We start from the raw sequence: 14,558 nt of genomic DNA, 5'->3' as shown, positions 1-14,558 counted from the left end.
ATACCACCATAACATATTATTTACTTCGCATTTGCTTCTCTACACAACCCCCATAGCAACCCCATCCAGACTCTTCCAGTTCTTCTACTATCTTTTATTAGTTTCCATCAGAACTGCATGCATGACTTCCAGTCTGTACGTCAAACTTCTCATCCATATAGCACAACAGTGTTCATAATTGGTTTGATACATGTGCAAGAACTTCCATAATTCGCAGTACAGTAGTTGCTAGGATGACTTAAAGTACTCTCAAATTTATTTACATACTTTTAATAATTTGATAATTAAGTCAACCTGCTATAAGGCACAGCACTTGGGTATCCTCACAAGCTCTAACATCCACTCTGGAATTTCTAGCTATAATCACTGTCCTCAATAAAACACGACAGGTTCTTCACCCACAGGTTCCATTGCCATGCTATTTGAATACTAGGAGACACAGGAGTGTATCTTTCATCTATTGATACTGCGTCTAGTACTTTATTTACATGTAACTGAATTTTGAGCATTTCAGTAAAACTCAAAAGAGATATCAGATGAACAAAGAAGGCATTAATTTCATCACAGCACTCCTTCCTTCTCTGTGATGTGTGGAAGCATTTGTAAAGTATGCAATTATATCAGCATCAAGTAGGAAAATGAAGGTTGCCTACATATGTAAGCAGTGAGAAAACAATAATACACTATTTCTTGACACCGAAATTCTAGGGAATGTCTATATTGCATACATATTTGGTAATACCACATCCATATTCAAGAATGAGTATATTCAAAATGAAAATGAGCATGTCTGCTTCTGAAAATATTGAGGTTATGTCTATCAGATATTTCAATTACGCTGCCACATCGAAGAACTTGTCCACCATATTGGAGACATCTGCAGGGGAATACTTGATGTACTTCTCTGTGTTCTTTGTGAAGGCAACATTGACGTACCTGCCAATGAAAGATAAGACCGACTCACATTTCCTTTACAGAAAAAAGTTACAATAAAAGGTTATAAAGATCTGGAAAGATTATTAAGAGATTGAGATATAAAGAGTTATAAAGATCTGGAAAGATTATTAAGAGATTGAGATATAAAGACTGAGAAAGATTACTGAGAAAAATTAAGACTGACTCGTATTTCCTTTACAGAAAAAGCTTCAATAAAACACTCTATATGGCAATGCTGGAATTTGCACTACCAAAACATAAAAATTAAATCAAATTTCTGTGTCCCTTATAGTATCAGACAGGTATCCTTATTTCAAATGCTGTGGTGTATTATGACATCTCAAGCTAAATGAAATGTGACAAATTTAAAGCAAAATTTTGACAGACAACCACTAAGAGAAAAGCAAGTGATTGAGTAGTTCAAAACCTTCCAATACCTATTGTTATATGTCTCCTATAAGTCTCCTCATTGAAATCATCCAGGATCTCTCAAATAAAACATGTGGTACAGTATAGGCAAAAAGTTATTAACTGATGCAGCATGACATGAGCAGTGTTGCCAATTCACCTATCATAGAAGGCCTGGTACTTAGGCAGAATGTACTCCATGTTGTCCCTCTTGAGGCTCTCCCGCAGCTCACGGTCAGGGATGGAATAACTCCGCTGCACTCGAGACATTTCCTCCATCTCCTTGTTGAAGCCCTGTGCACAGAACATTACATTACTACATGGGCATTGGACATGAAACATTACATCACTACTGAGACAAAACATTATACTATTACATGGACAATAAAATACTGCAATACAAGGAAATACAACATGGACATAACACTTGACATCAATGACATTATATATATAATGAGGAAAAATTAGCAAAAAAATCTTCAAAAGAATTATTAAAAAATTCCTGAAATAACAGACATTTTTTCCACTAATTCCTCACCAGAATTTTAAAAAAATCTATTCCATAATACCACGTCATAACACAACAAACATCTCATCTTTCCCCTTCAAGTCAGAAAACAACAAACACCTCATTTTCCTCCTTTAATTCCACCTCAGTGAATCCTTACAGTATTGAGTGTATCAGTCAGGTGCCCTGCTCAAAGGAGGAGGAAGCAAGGGGCCAAGACTCCTAGGTCAGCTTATCCTGCAGTGACTATATAGTAATTCTGAATATAGATACATGTAATTTCAGTTAGTGACAAATCATATACCTACAGTAAACTTTTCTTTAATTTGTTGCGCATGTTTAATTCTGGGAATAGCATTTCAGTTAGTGACAAATCATATACTTACAGCAAACTTTTCCTTAATAAGTTACCTGTCTTTAAATCTGAGCATATGATCTTAATTAGAGAGAAATCACATACTTACAGCAAATGCTTCCTTAATAAGCTGTCTGTCTTTGTCCCGCAGCTTTCCAGCCTGAATGACGGAAGGCGGCATGTCTTCAGGGTTCAAGTAATGGAGAACACGACTCCAGCTGTGTATAATCAAGAGGAAAATATATTCAATTAATTGCTTGGTCAATACACTTTTATCCTTTCAGTTATTGTATACTGTATACATGAGTAATCTCTCAATTCAGTCACGGCTTTTTTAATTTCTATTGGATTTCCAAGTTTTATATAGCTTAAAATTTCATGGCATTACAAGAAACTATGACTAAAACAAAATTTTACCTTTGTGAATATAATCTTTTCTGCTCCATAATCTGATCATTGTACATTTTGTCACACTGAGGTTCAACAAGAGCCACTAAATTGAGCAGTTCAGAATTAAGCAGCGTCTTCAGAATGTAGTTGTAGTTATTGAGACGGAATATTGCCCTCAAGGTAGCATCACTGTAGGTTTCACTTCTGCTAACAAAGGCCAGACAAAGGTTTGCCAACACTCTCTCTGTGGAGGAAAGGATAACATAAGACAACATAAAAAAAAATATGACCCAAATAAATTTCTATCTATGTATATACCAGACTGGCCTAGACAAAACACCACACACTCATACACACATCATTCACAATTCTTTAACCCCATCAGCAAATTTCATAATGCACATAATGCTGGAGCAGAGAGATATTTTTTCCACAACTCACTGACATAAGCCCCAAGTAAAGCCTTAGCCTGGAGAGAGGCATCTGCATTCCTGGGTAGATTGGAAAGTGCATTTGTGAGAAGCATGTCCCTCTGGAGGATTGGTGCAAGTGTTGGTGTATAGTCCAGCAGCTGCTCGGTGAATATAAGAGCATTGCTGGTGATCTGGTGCACTGTTCCGTCCTTGGGCAGCCCTCGCTCACCGTCGCTCTTCACACTGTCCACAAAGCCCTCCAGTGCCTTGACACACTGAGGAACAATGTTGGTTTAGAATAAGGAACTACTCTCAAGTATGGAAAATGTAATGCATAATTTTAAACGACCTCAAAGGACTGAGACAACGAACACACAACTAGAAAGGAAGAGAGAAACTTTCAATAAAAGAAGAAAATGCATTAATATATTTGAAGTCAAATTAACCATAATATTGTTCATGTTGTATGCATCATTTATGGAAATCAAAATCATACAGGACCGAAATCTTGTATGTGGAAGAGGCTGAGACATTACATAATGAAAGTAGTGTCAGCATGGTGATGAACTGATAACTGCCCAACAATAATGCTATATGTCTGGGTGGTATCATTCATTCCACTCACAGTTTCTTGCAGCATGTGGATAATTGCAGCAAACTTGGCCCGAATAGATGTCTGGCAGTTGGTCAGCAGACGGTCATACTCAGGCTGGATGTTGGTGACGTGGCGAAGCATGGCCAGCACTGACAGCATTGCCTGGTAGTCTCCTCGGCTCACACTCCTTCGAGCTTGAGTTGCTAAACCCTACAAGTAGAGACATTTGACAAATAACTCCATATATGAACGTGAAGATAGAAGCCCCATTGCACGATGAACATTAAGTATGATAGAATTTTTGATGAACCTAAGAGTCCTTACGAACATCAATTGCAGAATTTACAAATGCAAATTAGAGGTATTAGTATACAACCAGAAGGACACCAGTTGTACCTCTCCCTCTGTGACCAGCTGGTCCATTGGGTCCTTGAGGATCATTTCAAATGTGCGAGTAACTCTGTCTTCGGGAACAAGCTGCTGAGCAAGAAGGTACTCAGCAAATGCTAGACAGTGCAGTGCAGAGACCTGACAGGGAAAATATGTAAATATACAATTTTATTAAATTCAGTTGTTTATGCAATACCACTAATAAAAAATGCTAACAAATGAGTGTAATCAATAGCTTAAAAAAATCTTTTTAAAACTAACCATATGTACATCATAAGATTTCAAAGTTATATCTGATAAACTGTACAAAATGTGACATTCCCTTTAAATTAATTGAAAACTGAACTGAGTATCTCAAGTTCAGTCTAGATGATGAAATGCATTAATAGTCTGACTTAGTACACCAAAAGGTTGTAATTCTCACCTGGTTGAGGTAAAGTTCAACCTCTGTGTCCTCCAAGCCTTCTGTTGGGACCCAGACTTCAGGAAACAATTCTGCAAAGAATTGACGAATCACCTTATGAAGCAAGTAGTGAGGAAAGCAAGACAAGAAATGAGGAGAGCATAATCACACACACACCCATAACTTCCAGTCATGATGGCGAGCCAGAACAGTGAGAGAGAGAGAGAGAGAGAGAGAGAGAGAGAGAGAGAGAGAGAGAGAGAGAGAGAGAGAGAGAGAGAGAGAGAGAGAGAGAGAGAGAGAGAGAGAGAGAGAGAGAGAGAGAGAGAGAGAGAGAGAGAGAGAGAGAGAGAGAGAGAGAGAGAGAGAGAGAGAGAGAGAGAGAGAGAGAGAGAGAGAGAGAGAGAGAGAGAGAGAGAGAGAGAGAGAGAGAGAGAGAGAGAGAGATGCATTAGCTGGTAGTAATACCCCCTTATTCTTCTTCTAGTGTGCCTGAGCAGTGGGCATCCATACAGTCTTCCTAAAACCAGAATTACCGTAGACATCTTCCTGACCAGAAGCCTCTCCCTGGCTGCTCCTAACTTCCCCAGCCATCACTGATGACTAGAGTTCCCACCTCTAAAAGACTTGGTCTGTCGTAGTGGAGGGGAAGAACACAACTCCTGACTTAGCCTCCTGCAGCCTGAAATCCTAACGAAGGAACAAATGGAGAAGTCCAGTCTAGAGTAAAGAACTTTGCTTTTTTTCATATGCATATGTAAACATGATTTTTATTATTATTCTTGCATGTGTACTTTATTTAGGATTTAGAATTGACTGTGGTTTGGAATGACTGTGTCAAGACTTACTGAACAGTGAATAAAGAATCCAGGAGGAAATTTGAATGCTCCTGACCATAAACAAGGATACTTGGAGCTTCTGCTAGTTCACTTATTTTCAGTAGTATTAGGAACTTAGACCTTAGTTAGGTACATGTGACCTACGTAATTAATAGTTACAGAAAGCTGTTCTTCCTTAATATCATTGAAATCCTAGTACCTATCCCTTTGAAGAGTAATGTTACCTGTTTTTTTTTTTTTTTTTTTTATGTACAAGGGACACTGGCCGAAGGCAATAAAAATGTCCTCACATCATAGTGTCAGTTTACTTACTGGTGAGAAGTAAGTGTCACTGTGGTGCACAGGTTACTTTACTTCCTCTCCTGCCCTGATACCCATGGCTCCGGCACCAACCCAAGTCAACTAAGTAAATTATGAAAGATATGTCCAAATATTCATCAGATAAATCCATTTCCTCCATGTTCATCTTTCCTATTTACTCCAACTGACCTCTCCTCTATCAAAATGCAGAAAACAGCTTCATAATTTATCTTTAACTCACTCTGCAAAATGAGTCATAATTTTACAATTATAATAAAACCCATTGGAAAAATATGGAAATATGAATTACAGGAAGCTTTTAATTTTTTTCTCTCAGTTCTTTCCCCTTAAGGCTTATGCCATCATGGGGATCTTTATGGTGGGGGAATGGAGCTTCAGACTGGGAATGATGCTCCCTTCTGATACATCCTTTCAGGCCTAATTCAGTCCCTGACCAGCTGATTTTACTTGGTCTGTTGTTTTTTCTTTTTTCCTTCCTTCCCAGGCTGGGCACTCAACCTTCATGATAATCCCTGCTGACATCACTATTCATTGCTGTGCTTTGTCTCAGCATTTCAGGAAGCCTCATGAATAAACAGTTTTATAAATGAATCAGTTTTCTTATTCTATGAGCATATAACAAATCTCACTAAAAAGAATGAGATCAAAATACAATCTGCTTAAACTTCATCTCTGCATTTTCAGCAATGAAGCTGCTGGTAGGATTCAAAGCAGAATGTGTAGATGGAATGCAGCCTCTTAAGTAGGAGAATGGAGTAGAAACAATAGAAACAAAGATATGTATTGAAAGAAGACTGAAGGAACATGAAGTGTGTGCCCTGTAAAGGACAAATAGAGACTTTATGTTGTGGCTTTCCTCTCATGTGAATCAAGGCATTGGAGGTTATAATAAGTACTTACATAAAATGTACATGTTACATACCAATATAGTTCAAAGAACTGACATATATGACATCCTCACTATCACACCACCATATCTTTAACATATAAATAATAATATGCTGTAAATATTGCATGCCATATGCAGGCCAAACAATGCCTTACAGGATTAAAGCCAAGACAAATATCAGGTACAGATGAGTCTATTGGGTGGTAGTGAACACACTAGCTGGATTATCATTCTAAAGGAACTGAATCAATAAGCAGTCAACACTTATCTAAAAACAAATCAACAACATTGCAATCTTAGTGCTCACATTAGCGTACCTACATGCAGACATTCTACCCAGTCAAAGACCATGCCAAATGTGGACATTGCAAACAGAACAAGGAATTATGGAGGTTGCCTAAGATCAGGTGTGGTCACAGTATGGCTCTGTTGTAGCTGTCAAGAACCTCCTACTCTCTGCTTTCTGAACGTCCAATCAGTATGGTAATCACTAACTATACACATAAGCTGTGGCTACATACCCTGGAAAAGAGATGATACATTCAACTCATTCAGCATGATCACTTTAACCCATTAAGTCACGATAATTCACAGACATCTGTGGTGAGGTGTTGGTCATCATCAGTCCTAACACGAGTGAGTGCACAGAAATGAGGCAGATAACAGAGTGCACTGGATCTGAGGGATTGCAGTGCAGAGAGAGGGAACCATAACACTTGTTTGTATGAAGGGGGCTCATAGACAAAGATCATATTGTTTTTTACTGCCAAAACCAAAAGAGGTTATTAGAAACTTGAGGCTTTAGTTTAGGAAATAAAGGGAATGAAGGCAAATGGTACATAGTGTCATTAATTTCAAACCTAATGAAGTTTTCCTTCATCATATTTTACCTGCATGTACATTCCCACTGCTGAAAGTATCTTATACATGATCAAACAGTAACTTTCCAAGTAATTCATATGGGTACAGCCATCTCATAGAGGAAGAATAATGTGCACAGTGCCATTTTTGGGCAAAACAAATCTTAAATGTATTTAAATAAAAGTTGTAAAGAAATTATAAGGTGATATAAACAGGAAAACATATGTGATGAATCAGGGCCATGCATCTTTAGGAATCATTCCTCCTCTTTTATCTAAGACACCTAAGTAAACATCATCATGCTGAAGATGATGGAAGTGAAACCACCTTCAGGTAATAAAAAAAAAAAAAAAAAAAAAAAAAAAAAAATTAAAGGATAATATTAAAGGAATCTAGAACTGAGCTGCTTTGAGAACTCAAAAGACTGTGACAGCAAAAGGGCACTACAGCACTCTACCATGCGGGGAGGTGAGGGTGCCATGCAGGGGGTATGAAGGATGTCCAGGAGAACCTTGTCTGCGGGAAGACACGTGGCCTGTGATGGCTTTTTGCAGTATTCTGTTTGCCCTGAGAAGAAACAATAAGCACATAATCACATAGATGCCTCTTATTCCTAAAATGCCTTAGTATTTCAATGTTGTCTGTCATTTAACTGCTTTCACAAATGGTAAAATAGGTGATGATACAAAACAATAAGATACCAATTACACACTCACTTGTTTGAAATCTTTAGTGTTCGACTCTTGCTGGTACTGTCTACTTTAGTCAGTCTCCCACGAAGAGGTCCAGGCGAATTCAGTGACCCCGTCCCCTGCCCTCGCTCCATGCTGCTGCTGCGCTGGTAGTCTCGCAGGGCCTGAGGAGATCCATTAATAAAGTAATGCCTTAGAGACTGTAATATCTTATTGGTAGTAATACCTTATTTCTGCTCTATACATCATTTTACCCTTAGACTCTGTTTAAGAGCATCTGAACGTAGTTTTGCATAGACGGTAAGCCTGTCTGTGTTATTGTGTTTGTCCAGCCAGGCTGCAATGGCCCTCAAGTCTTCTCGCACTCCAGGAGGAACAAGTTCAACACCACTCAAAGTTTCTTCATTTATTTCTGAAACATTGAAGCATTGCATAGTTTTCAATATGCAAGGGAAGTCTTCTAAGGAAGAGAATAAGGATCAATATTCTGCAACACCACATTAGTTACAAGATATGCTCAAGTTAAATTGGTAAATAATACTAGGAAAAAAAAAGGAAAAGCACTATAATCTCTTCAAGTAGAAATACTACTATTTGATAGTGAAAAGACAATGTTTAAATCACTAATATATTTATAAGTACCACCTTTGAACTCTATGAATCTTTCAATATTTACCACATGCTCTTTATATATGAAAAGAGGTGAAAAAACTGCCTGCCCTTACCTTCCTCCTCCAGCAGCTCCAGGGTGGTCACTGGTGGCACTGGTTTCTGGTACTTCTTGAGTTCATCCCGGAACTCTTTGCCCAGAGCATCAGTCCCAATTTCAAATAGTGAGGTCTGCCATGAAGAAAATATGTTATCACACAATGTATAGAAGGCAATATGACTCACCTATAAGTATATACATGTATGCTTTCTTTTTATTTTTAAAATGTTATGTCTTTCAGTTGACAATACTGCTTCTTTAGTTATCTTCCACCACTACTTTTGTGGTTATTGCTCTTTTACAAAACACTCATGCTTATAACACATACTGCTGTCACTTTGTCAAAGTTGCAATTTGACTAGTAAAGTCTCACTACCTACTTATAGATAGATATAAATATCCTTTCTGTATACCAAATTCATACATAATGATGCAGTAATATACGAGTTGTTTTAAATGATACTTTACCACATTTTCAATTTCTACACTCTCGGGTTTATTCTGTTCAAAGTATTTGCAGGTTTCAGCTAGGCGGTCCATGGCCTGGAGATACTGAGGCACCCCAATACTGCTGGGTCTCTCCTTCACCAGACTCTCCACTTGGCCCGCCACATTGTAGTAACCAATCACATGGTCTAATTCTTGCAATGTCTTCTCTGTGTCTATTGAAAAAGCGGTGTCAATACACACATATTTATCAAGAAGTGTATTGAGCTGCAAATTCTTTATCATTCCATACAGATATTTTTTATCTTCTATTTTTTTTTTTTTTTAAGATCCAAACCACTTTCCTGGGCTAACACTTACTGAGTTGTCGACGCTGGAGGTTGCCAGTCTGTTGGTAGAGAGGCAAGATGGTTGTTTCAAGCCGAGCCAGACGGTGCTCAAAAGAGTCCAAGATGTTTCCCACATTGGTGGCCACCTGACTGGAGCGTCCCAGTATATCTCGCACAGATGCTAATTGATTGACTTCCTGAAATGAAAGTGTGAGGGTTGTCACCAGGAGGCAACTGTGGTGTAACTGTTAGCACATTCACCCGGCAAGTGGAAGGTCCCGGGTTTGATCCTTGGACAGTGCCTGCCTTTTCTAGTGAGCCCTCTACTCTCACAGAAAGTAATTTGACTTTGTGATTCTCTTCAAATTGCACAAGCTGGTTATATATTACTGACCTAATATCTCCACACTTTCTAAAATTGCAAGTATTTGTGGAGCAAAGTTGTTCGGGTGGTGTCTTGCATGTGAGCAGCCTGACCCAATCCAAATATTACTCTATTAAATCTCTGGAGTTACATGGCCAGTTCCAATGAAACTCATATCATATGATAGCACAAGTCTTTCAGTTTTATATGACATAAGTTTTATCACTTCTATCAGGAGGAGATGATGGGTAATTTCCAGAAACTGGGAGAGTGTCTGCTGATTCTGTTGAAACTTTGTATGTGTCATGTAATACATTTTCTATTGTCAGGATATAGCTGATTATGTCAAATCTGGATTTACAATAAACATGAGGTTAGGTTAGGTCAGGGGGATCAAGAAAGGTATAGCCCTGTTAGGTTAGGGAGGTCGAGGAAGACAAAGCCCACTGTTAGATTAAGATAGTGGGGTTGAGAGGGTGCAGCTCGCTCTTAGGTTAGGTTAGAGGGGGTCAAGAGGGGCATAGTCCTCGTTAAGTTAGGTTATGTTTGGGAGATCATATTTGCCAAATTTCACTCATTTATGCATTCCCCATCCAAAAACCCTGCTCTTCCACCAGGTCTCCAAGTTTGCTGGAGCTACAAAAATGTACAACAGCTCAGCCAATAGTGAACACACATTAGTCTGGTCCAGATCACTTTTACCGACATTAGAGGATCCACGGCCTTACATGAGCGCTTGTGGTGGCTTAGATCTGCCACAACAGAACATGCTGACATATACTGGTGCACATCAAGTAAGCAAGGAAAGGAGGATGTAATGACTCATTATCTTCCACAACATCTATTACTAATCCTTCAAGAACAGTTTACAAAGGAAACAACAGCTTACTGTTTCCAGTTTGGTATATTCTCCTTATCTTCCACTACAGTTATCAGTTATTCTTCCAGCACGCATTACAATGGTGACATGACAGCTTACCTTCTCTAGTTGCCAGGAAATGTAATGCTTGGTATGGCCTTATTATCTTATGGTACCTCCATACCTATTCCCTCCAGCACACGTTACAATGGAGACATGATCACTTACCTTCTCTAGTTGTTTGGTGACGTTCAACTTCTTCTCCAGGTTTTGCTCAATCATCATCGCGGCTGCCAGCAGATAGGGTAGGCCAGCAGGAAGGCGATGGGCGGTGCACTACTTTACTGACTTTTGTTGACACTTGTCTTCAGTGACTCAGCCTCTGTAACGGTGCTAGTCAAGGATGCTTGCTGCTTAGTTCAATGGAAATAAGATTTGGAAAAAAAAAAAAAGGCTATGTTATTATTAATACCTGAGAGTGTAACAAGCGATTATGTGCCCATCCCGACGTGACTATCAATGCCATAGCGAGCACTGCACTGGAGGAGGGTCAGCGCTGCCAGATTGTTTTGGCCATATTATCGACAGGTTGAAATTATTGTACTTTTGGTAAAATTATCGTACATATGTAATTATTCCAAATATTATGCAAAACTGACACTTTCCAAATACAGAATTTAGGTTTTATATATATATATATATATATATATATATATATATATATATATATATATATATATATATATATATATATAGAGAGAGAGAGAGAGAGAGAGAGAGAGAGAGAGAGAGAGAGAGAGAGAGAGAGAGAGAGAGAGAGAGAGAGAGAGAGAGAGAGAGAGAGAGAGAGAGAGAGAGAATGTGTGTGTGCACACCCCCTAAACACCTCCAGACACACTCCAACATCCCCTAAACACACCAAATACACTGAAAGCACTGTCACGGAAGACAAATAGTACAAAGACAGACAGGGCAGCAGGAAAAATTAACCTAAATATTATTTTCTTAGCATTTTCCTGTTTTATCACCTTCTCCATTCCTTCTCCTCCTCTATTTCTCTTATTTTCTTACTCATTCTACTCTTATCTACACGTCTGAGTCTAGAAACACATGGAAACACCAGGAAAACACTGCAAAGTACGATAAATATTACCGAGGAGACAGCGGAGCCGATCAAGGTCCCGGGTCCATGATGCGGCAGTGACGTCACGGCTATTTTACGTACCGCAACGGATTTCATTTCGAAATTGACCCCTCGAAAAAATGGAGCTAGGCTCGAATGTCTTATATATTCTGACTTGACAAATACTTTAACTAATATTCACAATATTATAACAGCTCCAGCCTGAGTAGTATTTAAAAAATATCCAAATTAATTATGGAAAAAGTGTTGAAATATTCGGCACCATTTAAATCATTGAAAAGTCCACAACATTTGAATTTTCAGGAACGTAAAAAATTTTAAAAAATCTGAACTATCATCTTACACCATCAAAAGTTACCTGGAACAAGAAGTAAACAAATAAAACCGAAATTGTGTAAAAAACAAGTGTTGGAACCTAAACACGATTAAAAACCACTGAAAAGTCCACCCATTTTAACTCAACAACAAGGTAAAACACTTTAAAACATACGAACTATTTTTTCAAGCAATGAAAAGTTAGTTACAAGCTGAAATAGAGAGACAATAACACAAAAAGTGTTGTAATCACAACTTTTAACAGGACCATAAACCTTTTTTAAAGTCCACTTATTTCTCTCAACAGGAACGAAAAAACACTTTAAAAATCATAAGCAATTTTTAGAAACACAAAAGACGTAATTAGAACGTGAAATAAAAAAACAAGTTTGTCAAAATACTGCTAAAAAAACACCCTACATTTTCGTAAAGCAACACAAAATTGAAAACAACTCAACACAAGCAACGAAAACATTTCTAAAGCAAATAATTATTTTTTATAAACCATAAAAACATGCTATACGAGCAGAATAAAGAAGTTAAGAAAATTACCAAAAAAATACTGGAACCAACAGGTTGGCACAGGTTGGCAGAGGTAGCCAGCTATCGTAGCGGCCCTTGGCAGTGGAGAGAACGGCCACTATTTTGCCTGTTATTCTTCCATCGTAACTAAATGAGGCAATGGCGGATATATGTAGCTAGCGGATATGAAAGCCTAGTTATGTGGCTCCACTTTGTGACGTGTTAGGCTTACAATAAATAAGAGATGAAGCAGATAAAAGCTCATAATAAGGACGCCCTACCTCTATCTGTTTGTTTACATAGATCTCCCTTCAATATTTAGCTAAATTTTCAGACTCAGATGCGAGGAAACCCTAAATAAATAATAAATAACCTCAAAAACACCCAAATAACGAATAAACTGACAGGAAGTCCGTGGGACGAGTGTGTTACGGTGAGGGCGGTAAGGTTGACAGGAGGAGGCTGCCAACACTGTACTCACCTTAAGTAGCTGTGTCTCTCTGGTGCCGCTTGATGGAGGAAGAAGCTGCCGGGAATATGAAAACACTGATCGCTATTAGGAGAATGTGTGGGAAGACTGGCCAGTGCTGACTAAAACAATGTAACACCAATCCCTCCTTCCCCAGCGCCCCTGCCAAAACAATGTAATCACACCACCACCACCGCCAGGAATATGCACTGATCACTATTAGGAGAGTGTGTGGCAAGACTGACCAATGCCGACCAAAGCAATGTAACACCAATCCCTGCCTCCCCAGCGTCACCACCACCACCACCACCAACGCCCCCTGCCCTCACAGCACTATTCCTTAGCCCGTGAGTGAGGAGGGTCGTCAGAGGCCCCGAAGCGGCAATTCAGCAAGGAATGGAACGCAATCAAATCACAAAGTACGATAAGGAAAACTTTCAATTAAGGCAAGGATGTAAGTTTTCTGTCTCGTTGTAAACATCGACGGCTTATTTTGCGGGTAAGTGTACTATAGTAATTTCTTGTGCAGGTCAATATATATATATATATATATATATATATATATATATATATATATATATATATATATATATATATATATATATATATATATATATATATATATATATATATATATATATATATATATATATATATATATATTTTTTTTTTTTTTTTTTTTTTTTATTCATTTTTTTTCCCAGTAACTAATGCTTATTTTGTAAGCATTATTGATAACTTCTTCAGCAGGTCAGTGAAATAAAAATTTCCCTTGCGGGTTAATAATAATAAACTAAAACATTCCCTTGCAGGTTAATGAACTAAAAAGAATAAATCATTTTCCTTGCAGGTCGGTATACTAATAGTCCATAGATGTTGCAAGCAAGCATACTCGTAACTTATCCTGCAGTTCAATACTAGAAATTCAGAACAGATGGAGACTATCAAGACGGCCCGGTTTTCTAAGGAGACTTCGGGCTTACGGGTAACGATGGTGGTGGTGGAGGTGGTGGTACTGTCTGAAGAGCACGAAGATAATGGCAAGAACTTGGTACATGTGGTCACTAAGATAGATGTTCATTGGAAGAATATAATGTTTGTCACTAATATGCTTGAAAAAAAAAAAAAATGCCGAAAAAGTATGTTGTATTTCGAAGTGTTGGAAAAAAAAATGTCAATAAAATGTACTGTATATTGTGAAGCGTTTTGAGATACCTTTATGTGTGTGTGTGTGTGTGTGTGTGTGTGTGTGTGCAGACTGTAATAAAATGACAATGGCCTTTGAAGTGAAAGAAAAGAGAACAGAGCAGTTATCCACAGAAATCTGAAAGGCGTGATGGGGATTTTCTCTGATAAGCGAGAAAAAAAAAATCTTGAGGTATAACCGTGATTAAATGAAA

At 38.2% G+C, this 14,558-nt stretch overlaps 1 protein-coding gene across 8 annotated transcripts; it reads right to left on the bottom strand.

Annotated features, from left to right (window-relative positions):
- Positions 1-254: 254 nt before the first annotated feature.
- On the bottom strand, positions 255-13,313 carry LOC135103371 (exocyst complex component 7-like). 8 transcript variants are annotated; one of them, XM_064009471.1, is made up of 16 exons: positions 13,171-13,313; positions 10,937-11,101; positions 9,517-9,682; positions 9,178-9,371; positions 8,726-8,840; positions 8,255-8,412; positions 8,025-8,164; positions 7,766-7,875; positions 4,420-4,490; positions 4,002-4,133; positions 3,636-3,815; positions 3,039-3,285; positions 2,625-2,841; positions 2,317-2,425; positions 1,505-1,638; positions 255-936 (listed from the first exon to the last, which is right to left on the bottom strand). In XM_064009471.1, the coding sequence occupies exons 2-16, from the start codon at positions 10,991-10,993 to the stop codon at positions 834-836; spliced, it is 2,133 nt and encodes a 710-aa protein (XP_063865541.1). In that variant the 5' UTR covers positions 10,994-11,101; positions 13,171-13,313; the 3' UTR covers positions 255-833. The 8 variants fall into 8 exon arrangements, with proteins under 8 accessions (XP_063865541.1, XP_063865539.1, XP_063865547.1 ...); XM_064009469.1 differs by having other exon boundaries at positions 10,937-11,118; positions 13,171-13,312; XM_064009477.1 differs by having other exon boundaries at positions 7,820-7,875; positions 10,937-11,118; positions 13,171-13,312.
- Positions 13,314-14,558: the final 1,245 nt, after the last annotated feature.

The sequence above is a fragment of the Scylla paramamosain genome, chromosome 9 (assembly GCF_035594125.1).
Source record: "Scylla paramamosain isolate STU-SP2022 chromosome 9, ASM3559412v1, whole genome shotgun sequence".
Taxonomy (NCBI): Eukaryota; Metazoa; Arthropoda; class Malacostraca; order Decapoda; family Portunidae; genus Scylla; species Scylla paramamosain.
The sequence above is the reverse complement of the archived record's forward strand: the minus strand, read 5'-3'. Positions and strand labels throughout refer to the sequence as shown.